The sequence below is a fragment of the Pan paniscus genome, chromosome 4, assembly GCF_029289425.2.
Source record: "Pan paniscus chromosome 4, NHGRI_mPanPan1-v2.0_pri, whole genome shotgun sequence".
NCBI lineage: Eukaryota > Metazoa > Chordata > Mammalia > Primates > Hominidae > Pan > Pan paniscus.
In genome coordinates this window covers 1041979-1055241 of record NC_073253.2, presented here as the reverse complement: position 1 = coordinate 1055241, position 13263 = coordinate 1041979, and the positions used below count along the sequence as shown (strand labels likewise).

Genomic DNA, 13263 nt, shown 5'->3' with positions numbered 1-13263 from the left:
GTCATCCCCCTGCCAAGCATCCAGGGTGCTTTCCATGTAAGCGTCATGACCAGGTGGTGTCTGTTGTGTAGTATACTCCTGAGCACTCACGCAGCCTCCCAGGAGCTGCCTGTTCCTGGGATCTGCTGACAAGCAGAAACCACGGTAATGGTGCTTGTCCGGAACTTCGGAGCCTTAATGGCCTGTTGTGAGCTCCTCCCCAAAGCGAGACCCTGCCTTGCTGACACATGGTCTTTCCTTCCTCCTGCGCTTGCTAGAAGAGGGGATCATGAGGAGCTCCTGTCTCCCTCCCAGGGCTTGAGCCTGAGCCCCGCTGTTGTTTGGCATCTAGAAAGGACCTCGTCATCTGGGGTATCCCCAAAGCTGCTGGCCTCTTCCTTCCAGTGAGCAGCACACAGCCTTCCTCCACAGTGGAGGTTACAACAATATTCCGAGTTGCTCGTTTGACTAATTGTAAGCATTCATAGGTGTTTTAGTCTGTTCAGCCTGCTTCAACAGAAATACCACACACGGGGGCTTAGGCAACAAACATGTATTTCTCACCATTCCAGAGCCTGGGAAGTCCCAGCTCAAGGCACTGGCAGATCCGGTGTCTGGTGAGAGCCCCTTCCTGGTTCTCCGATGGCCACCTCTGGTTGTCCTCACACAGCAGGGGAAGTCCCAGCTCAAGGCACTGGCAGATCCGGTGTCTGGTGAGAGCCCCTTCCAGGTTCTCCGATGGCCTCCTCTGGTTGTCCTCACACAGCAGGGGAAGTCCCAGCTCAAGGCGCCGGCAGATCTGGTGTCTGGTGAGAGCCCCTTCCCGGTTCTCCGATGGCCTCCTCTGGTTGTCCTCACAAGGCAGGGAGTCGAGAGTGAGATCTCACATGCCTCTTCTGAAGGCGCTCACGAATCCTGTCATCCGGGTCCCACATTCAGGAGCTGACACCAAAGGCTCCGCTTTATGACACACAACGCTGGGGTTAGGACTTCAGCCTGTGAATCTGGGGGACACAGGCACACCATCTACAGGAAGGGTCCTGAAGGGTGCTGCTCCAACAGCAACAACGGCCCAGAAGTGCCGTGTGTGCATCTCAGCGAGGTGTGCAGATGTCTACAACCAGTCTGAAATGTGGCAGACCAGAGTGATGGGCAGACAGTTATGTGATGGGGTGGAGGACAAACATTAGCCCTGGTCGCTTCCAGGTGCTGGCTTCAGGTTTTGTTTGTTTTTTATTTTTTTGTAAAGCCCTTTCCAGTCTTCCTTATGTTTGAAATTTTAATAAAATGTTGGGAAAACTGTGCCTATAGGAGACAGCTGGGGGATAAATAGTGTGCGTGTGTGTGTCTGTGTGTGTGTGTAACTGATGGTCAAAAGATGGAGCATGTGGGGAGGCCGAGGCAGCAGATCAAGAGGTCAGGAGATCGAGACTGTCCTGGCTAACACAGTGAAACCCTGTCTCTACTAAAAATACAAAAGAATTAGCCAGGCGTAGTGGCAGGCACCTGTACTCGCAGCTACTCGGGAGGCTGAGGCAGGAGAATGGCGTGAACCCAGGAGGCAGAGCTTGCAGTGAGCCGAGATTGTGCCACTGCACTCCAGCCTGGGTGACAGAGCAAGACTCTGTCTCAAAAAAAAAAAAAAAAAAAAAAAAAACCAATTAGCTGGGTTTGGTGGCATGCTCCTGTAATCCCATTCCTCGGGAGGCTGAGGCAGGAGAATGGCTTGAACCTGGGAGGTGAAGGTTGCAGTGAGCCAAGATCATGCCACTACACTCCAGCCTGGGTGACAGAGTGAGACTACGTCTCAAAATAAATAAATAAGATGGAACGTGTAAGTGTGTTGGAGACACATGCAGACGTCCGAGGGGAACTGAGTGAGGGAGCCTGGAAGTGGAACATGGCTGGGAGCACTGAGGACACAGCACAGGATGTGTGGACAGGTCTGAACCCACACCCAGAGGGCAGCTCAGGCAGAGCAGAGGAGCTAGAGAGGAGAGGAGGGCAGATGCAGCTACCATAGGGCTGTCTCTCTGCACTGAGAGCTGAGCACTCATACACCCAGCAAAGGGTCTAAGGCTAAGAGTGCAGGTCCTCTCAGATGTCCTGCGTGCTCCCTCCCAAGAGGCTGCACAGCGAGAGGGAGGCTGCACAACTTGACCCCTCCCATCTCCACCGGGCTGCAGTGCCCAGTTTTCCTTCTATGGCACCAGAGATTCAGAAGGACCCACCTGAAGATCTAGGGTTTGTCTTTCAGTCCACTTAGGAGAGCCCCATTCTGACCATGGAAGGTCACACTCTGGCCCTTAACCCCAGTGGCCACAGTCACTGAGAGTCTGATGGGGACTGGCCTGCACCCCCAGACCCGGCCTGTGGCCTTCTCTTAGCCGCAGGCTCAGTCCAGGACCTGCATCTGATCCTGTTACTCTGATATCCCCCAGAGGCATCGCAGGCCCACCTCTCTCATTCTTCACAGGAATCCAAAGCTCCTCTTAGCAGAGCGATCAGAAACTAATTGGCACCGTAACCTGCATTTGGACTTTGGCATCCGACAGACTTCGGTTCGGGGCCAGTGTGGAGATGCTGCTGGTTCTACAACCTCATAAGTTTTTAAACCACTCTGAGCCCCTATTCCTCACAAGGAAATGGGGGATATTAGTATCTCTTCCCAAGAAGGTTGTGTGTGAGCTCCTGGAGTTGTGATCGTCACTGCCCAGGGTCTGGCTTTGGGATGCCCAGTGAATGGTGGTTGCCTCTTTCCCCTTGTTTTGGATCCCAGGTGCCCAGAGTCACACGAATCCCAATCCTGGGTGGGAACAGATTCATCCTTGATCTGTGAGTGACCTGCTTCCTTCATTGACTCCGTATTTTGTTTTTTTATGATAGTGGAGGAAGCACCAACAACAAAAGCAGAGTCTGACATCATCTTTATCTGTTGATGGGGCCCCCATTCCAAGTCCTTGCACCCCGCTCATGCTCTTCATTCTCTTGCTTTCCTTCAAATTTTGTTCCTTAGATATCTATATAGATATAGATGTATATTCCTAAAGAGTACATACATACGTGCAATACATTGGATACTTTTTCTTTTTTTTTTTTAACAGAAAGGACATTGTGTGTATGTAGTATCTGGAATCTTTGAGGAATCACCTTTTTCACTTAGTACTAAATTGCCAAGGTCTGTCCATACTGCTTGTCGCTGTAGTCTGTTGGCGTTTGCTTCTTTGGCTGTTCCACCCCGTACCACACTTAATTACCCACTCTGCTATGGTTGGGCATGGAGATGGCTTCCAGTTTTTTGCTACCCAGCTGTGCTGCTTGATCTTGACAGATCTCCTGTTGTACAGGTGCAACCATTTCTCCCAGGGCTATTCCTAGTGGTGCAATTGCTAGAATGTCCAGCTCTCAGAGATAAGGTCACTGTTTTTTAAAGGTGTTGCACATGTTACACTCTCACAGCAGGGTATAAGAAGTCCTGTTGCTTCATGTCCTCTCCAACACTTGGAATTGACAGTCGAGTAGTGTGAACTGGTGGCTTATTGTGGCCTACTTCAGTATTTCCCTCATTATTAATGAATCTGAACACATGTGAGTCATACGAGTTTTCTCTTCCATGAAGCACTTGCTCATGTCCCTAGTCCATTTTTTCCACTGGACTCTTTGTGCTTTTCTTATTGATTTATAGAGTTTTTATATATTCTTTATACAAACATTTTGTCAGTTGGGTGAATTACAGATAGAGTCTGTCCATATGCAGCTTAACTCCATGTTTAATTTAATATACCATTCTAGAAACCAGATCATGCATTACAATATAGTCATGTTTATACATATTGTATAAGTAATGCTTTTTGGTCTTGATTAATGAATCTTTCCACCAAAATATCCAAAAGATAGCCATCTATTATTTCTACTAAGGGTTTTCAGTTTTGATTTTGAGAGCCAAGTCTTTATGTTTGGTTGATTTCAGTGTATGGTGTGAGGTAGAGATCTAACTTCATTCTTCCCTCTATGGATTTGTATTGTTTCCAGCTCCATTCATTGAGCAGGTCCTCTCCCCACTGGCATAAAAAGCTGCTTCTGTCCTGAATTCCATTTATGCACATATTCGAGTCTATTTCTGGGCTGTCTAGTCAATTCCACTCGTCAGTTTGTCTATCCCTGCGTTAATTTCTTGTCATCTTACTTCCCATAGCTTAATGAGTTCTGAGAAGTAAGTACTCCCTCTCTCTCCCACAAAAGGCTCTAGTTATTCAGTATTATGATCACTAGCCCCACTCTTTCCTTTCCAGCACCTCCCCCATTCTCCCACCTGCCACACCTCTGGTGTCCTGACGTCAGACCCTTCTTATCTCCTGTGGGGTGGCAGAGGCTAGCTGCTTGCTGTGTGGGGTCAGCAACATGTTCCATATATGGACACTTAGCTACCACCCTTGTGCTTAACCTCACATCCCACCCCCATCCTCGCTCCTCACCCTTGCCCCTGGGACCCTCCATATCTCGGGGCCCGGGAGCTTCTCTATTACTCAGTAAGGAAGACAACCTCCTTTAACTCAGCATCTTTGTCCACAGGCACTTCAGCTTTTTAAAAATCCAATCCACCAATCCCTGACTTTTAATTAAAAAGTTCAATCTATCTGTCTATGTATATAATGTTTAAAGTAATTACTGATAAGAAATGATTCACTTCTGCTATTTAGCTTTTTGCATTTTGTATATCATATATATTTTTATTTCTCAATTCCTGCCCATTTAAAAAATCTTTAGTTGAATGTTTGTAATGTTCCATTTTGATCCCTTTGTTCTTTCCTTTTTTGTACATTTTCTAATTATCTTCCTAGTGGTTATGCTGGGGATAATAATTAATGTCTTAAACGTATAACACCCTAGTTTGAATACCAACTTAGATTTTTTTTTGAGACAGGACTCAGTCTGTTGCCCAGGCTGGAGTGCACAGTGATAACTCACTGCAACCTCCTACTCCTGGGCTCAAGCAATCTTTCCACCTCAACCTTCCAAGTAACTAGGACTACAGGCACACATCACCATGCTTGGCTAATTTTAAATTACTTTTTGTGGAAATGGGGTATCAGTACGTTGCCAGGCTGGACTTGAACTCCTGGTCTCACACGATCCTCCCACTTTAGCCTCCCAAAGGCTGGGATTACAGGAGTAAGCCACTACAGTCAGCCCCAACTTAGTTTCAATAGAACACAAATACTGCTTTTATCCATCTCCATCCCTCACCCTTTATATTGCTGTTGTCATTGATTACATCTTTATACAGTGCGCACCCATTAACAATATTTATAATTATTGTATTATGCATTTGACTTTTAAATTATATAGAAAAAAAGAGTTACAAACCAAAAGTACAATATTATTGACTTGTATATTTACCTGTGTTCTTTATTTTTTTACCAATGTTCTTTATTTCTTTGTATGGTTTTGAGTTACTGTCTAGTGTCATCATTTAGGACTAAATAATTTCTTTAATATTTCTTTTAGGGTAGGTCTACTGATAATGAATTCCCTCAATTTTTGTCTATCTGAGAATGCCTTAGTTATTGCTTTATTCTGGAAGGATAGATTTGTCACATATAGAATTCTTGGTTGACAGGTATTTTCCACCTTCCAGGGCATTTAAATATGTCACCCCACTGCCTTTGAGCCTCCTTAGTTTCTAATGAGAAATCACCTGATAATTTTATTAAGGATCTCTTGATTCTGATTAGTCACTTCTCTCTGCCTGCCTTCAAAATTCTCTCATTGTCTATGCCTTGACAATCTAACTGTAATGTGTCTTGGTGTAGATCTTTTGGCGCATAGCCTGCTTCGAATTCGTTGAGCTCCTTGGATGTGTAGATTCATTCCTTTAATTAGATTTGGAAAGTTTTCAGCCATTATTTCTTTAAATAGAGTAGTCTCCTGCTCTCCCATTATCTGTGGGGGATACGTTCCAAGACTCTCAGTAAGTATCTGAAACTGTAGATAGTACCAAACCCTGTATACACTATGTTTTTTCCTGTACATTAATGGGCAGATTGTGTATACAGCATGGATATGCTGGACAAAGGAATGATTCATGTCCTGGGTGGGCAGAGCAGGGCAGAATGACATTTCTTCATGCTACTCAGAACTACACACAATTTAAAACTTGTGAATTGTTTATTTCTGGAATTTTCCATTTAATATTATTGGACTGTGGTTACCCAGAGGTAACTGAAAGTGCAGAAAACACAACTGCTGATAATGGGGGAACACTGTATTTTTTCTGCCTCTTTCCTTTTCTCTTCTCCTTTGGAGACTCCTATGTTGCATATGTTGGTACCCTTGATGGTGTCTAACAAATCTTTCAAGCTCTGTTTATCTTCCTTCATTCTTTTTTTTTTTTCTGGTCCTCAGACTGGATAATTTTGGTTGTCTTCAAGTTAGCTGATACTTTCTTCTGCTTGCTCAAATCTGTTGAACTCTTCTAATGAACTTTTTATTTCAGTTATGTACTTTCCAGCTCCAGTTTCTTTTTGGTTTTTAAAAAATATATAATTTCTATCTCTACTAATAATCTAATTTGCTCATATGTAATTTTCCTACTTTATTTAGTTGTCAGTGACTTCCTTTAGTTTATTGAGCATATTTAAGACAGCTGATTTAATGTCTTTGACTAGTAGTTCAAATGTCTGAACTTTCACAGACATATTGTATGCCAAGTCTTTTTCTCCTGTGAGTGGGCCATATTATTCTATTTCTTTATATGTTCAATAATTTTTTGTTAAAAACTGGATATTCTGTGTATCATAATGTGGTAACTCTAAAAATCAAGTGCTTCTCCTCTTCTGGGACTGTGGATTTTCTCTTGTTAAAGGCTGGAACCATCAGTTTGTGCCCTTTTCAAAGTAGTTTTGCAAAATGTGTATTTCTTGTCACTGAAGTTGCTCTTCCTTTATCTCTATGACCAGTTAGTGAACTATCAAAGATTTCCTCAAATATCTAGCTACAAACAAGGGGGGAATGTCTGTCTGTTTAAATCTTCCAATGGATGCTGCTGGAGGAAGCCACTGCTGCCAAGTGGATCAAAACCAAGGCAAGCCTCTGTACTGATCCCTCAGGGCACCACCAGACTAACCAAAATGTACCACCTCAAATTTATTGAGGACAAGGTTCCTGATGCTCACTCTGACATCAGCCAGCTGCTCCAAGAATGTAGGTTGCTGCCCTTATAGTCACAGGAAGACTTAAGAAATCGAGGTGGTAGCTGACTCATGTACACCATTCATGAAAGACCAGCAGCTTCTCCTTTCTTTTTCTTTTTTTTTTTTTTTTTTTGAGACAGAGTCTCGCTCTGTCACCTAGGCTAGAGTGCAGTGGCACAATCTCCGCTCACTGCAAGCTCCACCTCCCTGGTTCACACCATTCTCCTGCCTCAGTCTCCCAAGTAACTGGGACTACAGGCACTCGCCACCACATTCAGCTTTTTTTTTTTTTTTGTATTTTTGTATTTTTAGTAGAGACAGAGTTTCACCATGTTAGCCAGGATGGTCTCGATCTCCTGACCTCGTGATCCACCCACTTTGGCCTCTCAAAGTGCTGGGATTACAGGTGTGAGCCACCGCACCCAGCCCAGCTTCTCCTTTCTTCAAGCACTCTCCCATACATGTCTGACCAGGTTCCAGAGTTTCCAAATGATTCATTGCAATTGCTCTTTATAGCTCAATGGTTGTTTCAGTGGAAGGACCAGCCTCTATAGCTTTCTACAATACCATTTTGTCCTTAGGTAAACTTCCTCTGCATTTTTATATACATACTTACACACACTTTTACAACACAATTATATACATTCTTCCCCACAAACCTGTGTGTCTCAAAATCCTCCACCATTTCACCTATCATACTTTGTAATGCCTTTATTTTCATTTGAAATTAATATTTTATTTTCTCTTTATTCTCAGTAATTTTTGGATTTGTTTGGTGATACCTCAGCTCTCCTTTGCTTACTGAGTCCTGTCACTTCCTTCTGTGCATTTTTTTCCTTGCACTTCTCTGTGTCTACCAAGACTACTGCTCCCCCTGCAATAATCTGGTGGCAGACACTCCCATTGTTGCCTATGGTTTGGGAAGTTTTGCAGCAGCAGTCACTGCCTGGCCGCTCAGCCTATAAGTCCCCCAGCTAATCACCCCATCAGGAGCCCTGCCCAGCTGCGCATCCACTGCTCCTCTGTGGCAATTCCTGGGGGTCTCTTCCAGGTTCTGCAGGACACTCCTGACCATGGCCTTCTGCATCAGCTCCCATTTGCATCCTTTCCTTCTAGGAGTCATCATTTCTGATCCAAGAAAGGTTTCCCTCTTGCTTTTCTTTGATGTAGTGTCCTTACTCATTTATGGATACATTTATATCCTGATTATAATTTTTAAGGATTGGATCAGAGAAGGGAGACTATAGCATGTGATGGATACGCAGTTTTGATTTAGAAGTCTCCTAGTGACTTTTTTGCTTGTGGGTCTTTCAAAACCTTTCAAAGCAAAATTGTGTGTGTGTCTGGTGTCTAATTCCCGACACATTCAGTGTTGCAAGTTAAGCCGGATCTCCAACCCTCTGGAAAGTCTGGGCAGCAACACGGTCACCTCTCCTGCCAGCTGGCCAGCACACATAAACAATCAAGTCATTGGCTGGCTGGGGTAGTGTAACATCAGGGCAGAGAACAAAACACCTGTACTCAAGAGTGGATATAAAAACACTTAAGGCTCCCTGATAGCCAGAACTCACGACAATCAAGCAAGAGTTGTGAGAAGAAGGTACCAGGCATGAGCTGACCTCCTGTGGGCCCCACATTTCCCCACTTTTCATGCTGGAAATCCAAACGAGCCTCCTTGGCTACCACAAGACCCTCTTATTTGTCAGGGAAAGCACACTTTGTCTCTGTATCAGCACACATGCAGAAGAAAAAGGCAGCATTCTTTCAGCAGTGCAGTCATGTTACTGTCTTCACAAAAATGAAGGCTCTGAAACTCAGAGAGGTGAAGTGATTGCCCACGTCACAAGCTAATCTCTAAAATGTACTCTTGTTTACACATTTTGTGCACTTTGGCATTATAACAAGTATTACATCATACGTTCTCTGTTGTTTCTCTTTCTGAATATTGCAAACAGGCTGCAACAATAAACAACAGAGCCCATGAAAACCGACAGTGCTGAAAGTGAAGACTGAGATTCAGGTAAGATACGTGGCAGTGCGGGTCATGTTGAAATCTACCCAAGTTTGGTTCTCTAGAGAGTGAAATATCTTCTTTAAAAAATCACCAGTGCAAACTCAAGGGCTGGGCTGCTTGTCATTTGTCTCTTGATGTCAACAGTAACCCCAGAACAGGAACCGTGTGTCCATCTTTAGAAGTAGTGCATGGCAGCCGAGCTGTGAGAGTATCAATTCATCTTTATTTTCTAGGCAGTAAACAATGTATAGATTGAACACCGCTCATTTCCATACTTGCCTTTAAGTCTTAACTAAGAATTATTTTCACCCAATTGTACTGATCTAAGAACTTTAAATAATGAACACCTGCCATTTTAAGATGGTTTCTGATTAGATGCCTCTGACCCTACCTATCCCTGCTTTCTGCTTAAACATTTAGGACGATCCATAGAATGCAGTGAAATTTAACTGTGAAACAAATGATCATTTACTTCCAGAATCAGGGGGAAAGTTTACTCACTAGAAGGCTAAAGGAAATTGCTATCAGGCACACACATGAGTTGGCAAACCATCCAGACATGCTCTGCCATCAGAATAGGTAGACTGAGCACTTGAAAACAGAGGGGCATGCTCTCCCTCCACTACTATATCCCCTCAGCTAAGAAACGTGAGATATGATTGTACCTTAAAATGAGACTGCAACCCTTTCTCTAAGGTGTTACCTTGGCTTTCCAAGGCAAAGCAAGCTCCTTTACACCCTGAACTCTACCATGCAGTACCTGCCTTCTCACAATGCTTCAGAGGGGCACCTCCCAAAAGCTAGCTGGACAGGAAAAGGGTATAGGGCATACTGTATCCTGAAAGGCATGATCCATACAAGAAAAGCCCTATGATCGGGCAAAACATCAAAAGCCCTGGTATCCTCAGAGTTCCTGTGCTCCAGGCAGCTTCCCACAGCTGTCTGGGTGCCATAGAGCCCTGAGGAATATCAAGGTCTCCCAGCAGCACAGCCCTGAGGAATGTCAAGGTCTCCCAGCAGCACAGCCCTGACCAGCACCCTAGAGGACAAGAGGGCAGGACTCATGGTTCTGTGTATATCCTGTGAAAATTTTGCAGAACTGGGAATAGACATCACCTTGAAAGCCCAGAGAGACGGCAAACCTATGAAAATTGTTCTCTAGAAAAAAAGCGTTTGAGATGCATAGCACAGGGTCTTCATGAGGCAGGAGTCAAAATCAGAATTGGAGACAAGTTGAGATGAGAAGACAAATCCACTGAGATTGAAGGGGAGATGAATGAGATGTGGAAAGATTGCAAGGAACTGACCATGAAGTTGCAAAATTAAAATCTTTCAAGGAAAGAAGTAAATTGGTGCTGTAAAAAATTGTCTCAGTGGTATGGAGGACAAACTTCAGAAGCTACAACTTGAGCTCATGTAGAATGTCTACAGAACAGCGCCTGAGTCTACGTGCTCCTCCCACCATTTCCTTTGTGTGGAACAGTGAAATGGCTGAGGAGTAGCAGAGCCTGAGAAGTGGAGCTGGATGCTTGGCCGAAGCATCAACTTGCAAATAATCTGCAAAAACTGACAGCTTCTGTGGACATCCTTCCATGTGAGCATCAAATGGAGCTGTGGACTCCCTTCCGTGAGCAACAGTGACTAACAGTGATGGACACAAGGCGTGTCTTAGTCTGTCAGTGTTACTACAAAGAAACACTTGAGCCTGGGTAATTTATAAAGAAAAATCGTGTATTTGGCTTATGATTCTGATGGCTGAAAAGTTGAAGATTGAGCTCTGCATGTGGTGAGGGTCTCAGCCTTCTTCCACTAACAGCAGAAGGTGAAGGGAGCTGACATGTGCAGAGATCACATGGAGAGAGAGGAGGCGAAGGGCTGGGGGAGGCTCCAGGCCCTTTTCGACAACAAGGTCTCATGGGTTGGTTAGAGCAAGAAGTACTAGAGCATGACCTCACTCCCTTCAGAGGGAGGGCATTAATCTGTTCATAAAGGGTCCAGCCCCATGACACAAACACGTCCTATGAGGCCCCATCTCCAACACTGGAGATCAAATTTCAACATAAGCTTTGGAAGGGTCAGATGTCCAAACCATAGCAAAGAGCAAGCTCCCAGGGCAGAGCTTGATTAGTGACTGAAACAAGATGGCTCAGTGTGTTTTATAGAAGCCCAAACTCAGCCAGCCACAGCTTGTCTGCTGAAGTTGCAGATAATTTCAGGTCACATTCTTTATCATTTGCATTATTTTTGAATGAGTCTAAATCATTTCAAAAGCATCTGGTCTTCCTAGGGTGCTTTTGAAATGAATTAGCCTCATTCAAAAAAAAAAATATTCACCACTAAGGTTTTAAACATTAAATGTTCGCTGTGATAACGTCTTAGAGTTGTGAATTACTGTAGAGCACACAAAACACTTCTTCAGTATTACACCTTACCCTTCCAAAGTGCCTGTGGTGTAGGAGTCAGTCACTCCTATCTCTAGAAAAGGATGGTGGCTAGGAGAGTTGTCTGATTTTTACATAATCCCAGAAAGTACTTAAGGTAGATTTTAAAGATTGTGGAATACAGACCGATGGCATAAAGGGAAAAGGGAGGGGAGAGAAAGAAGGAGTGAAATGAAGCCAGAGGTTGTAGTCATGTGGCAAGTCACTTACGAGGATCGGACAATGCTCCAAAACTGAGCAAGTTAAGGGTGTGTGTGTGCACGCGTGTGCGTGTCCGTGTCCATGTGAGTGGGAGTGTAAATATTCTTAAAGGCATTAATGAACTGAGGAGACATAAGGAATTCTCAGGCCAGGGTTGAAGGCACAGAGGAACCCAAAGAGAAATCTAGTGGGGAGTGCAGCTGGCCTTCGCCCTGAGGGCATTTGTGAAACCTGGTCAACTTCATTTTCACCTTTTCAAGAGGTACAAAGGGAAGATCAAGCTGAGAGCACAGGCAAAATGGCAAGCCAATCAGTAATCTCTTAAAGTTAGGACCCCCAGAGGGTGGTACCGTCATTGCAGTGGCAAACTAGAAGCAACTCACTTCTCTACCCGCAAAGGAATCAGGAGGGATCAGTCATTTCAAGCCCTAGAGCTGAAAGAAAAAGAGAAAAATCACTGCCGAGTATTTGGAGCAACAGGTTTTCCCTAACTTTGTGCCTCGTGGGTGACCAAAAGTCCCCAAGCCGAGAATTTAATAGAGAGTGATTCTGAACTGGTCATTCCCAGGAGCCAAGTGTAATTCCTTCTGAGTAACAAACCTTCATCCTAAGCCTCAAAGATTTCTCACAAATAAAACTACAAAGCAAAGAAGCAATTCTCAATGAAAAACAACCCACCACACGTGAAAGTAAAGCACTATGAGTGAGAAGCAGCAGAAAACATAGTAGAAACAGACACAAATATTTCAGATGTTGAATTTGGCAGACCAAAACATAAAGAAAGAAAACACAAAGTCAGAAATATCCGAAGAGAACAGAAAACTATTTTTTAAATTACAAAGCAGATTTGGAAAAACACCAAATAAAACTTATGAGAAATATCACTGATTTTTTTTAAAGTGGATGGATTTAACAACAAATTAGACAGTTGAAAAGTGAATTAGGGAACTAGAATCTAGAGCTGAAGAACTTACTGAAATAGATACAAAGTGACAGAAATGCAAAATGTGAAAAAAATGAATGAGAATACAGTTTGAAGGCTGTGTTATGTTTAGAGTCCCAGAAAGAGAAAGGAGAGAAAATTGGGAAGATGTCATATTTAAGGAGATTTGGCTGAGAATTTGCCAACATTGTTAGAAGACACCAACTCACAGATTCATAAAGCCCAGTGAATCCAAGAAGGGGAAATAAAATTCTAGACACAACATAATTCAATTGATAAATGCTGTAAACAAAGAATATCTATATATATATATATACACACACACACATATGTATTTAGACAGAGTCTCACTCTGTCACCCAGGCTGGAGTGCAGTGGCCCAATCTTGGCTCACTGCAAGCTCTGCCTCCTGGGTTCACAGCATTCTCCTGCCTCAGCCTCCCGAGTAGCTGGGCCTACAGTTGCCCGCCACCACACCTGGCTAATTTTTTG

At 43.9% G+C, this 13263-nt stretch overlaps 1 protein-coding gene across 6 annotated transcripts in view; it reads left to right on the top strand.

Moving 5' to 3' along the window:
• The window catches only part of LOC134730359 (palmitoyltransferase ZDHHC11), a 63701-nt gene that overhangs the window by 47869 nt on the left and 2569 nt on the right, over nt 1–13263 (top strand). For 5 of the 6 annotated variants that reach the window (XM_063604157.1, XM_063604158.1, XM_063604155.1 and 2 more), the window contains one exon: nt 9128–9192. In XM_063604157.1, coding sequence (XP_063460227.1) covers nt 9128–9140 — 13 coding nt within the window. In that variant the 3' untranslated portion in view covers nt 9141–9192. Of the gene's footprint in view, nt 1–9127; nt 9193–13263 lie in introns of those variants that run through there. The other variant, XM_063604156.1, reaches the window with a different exon arrangement.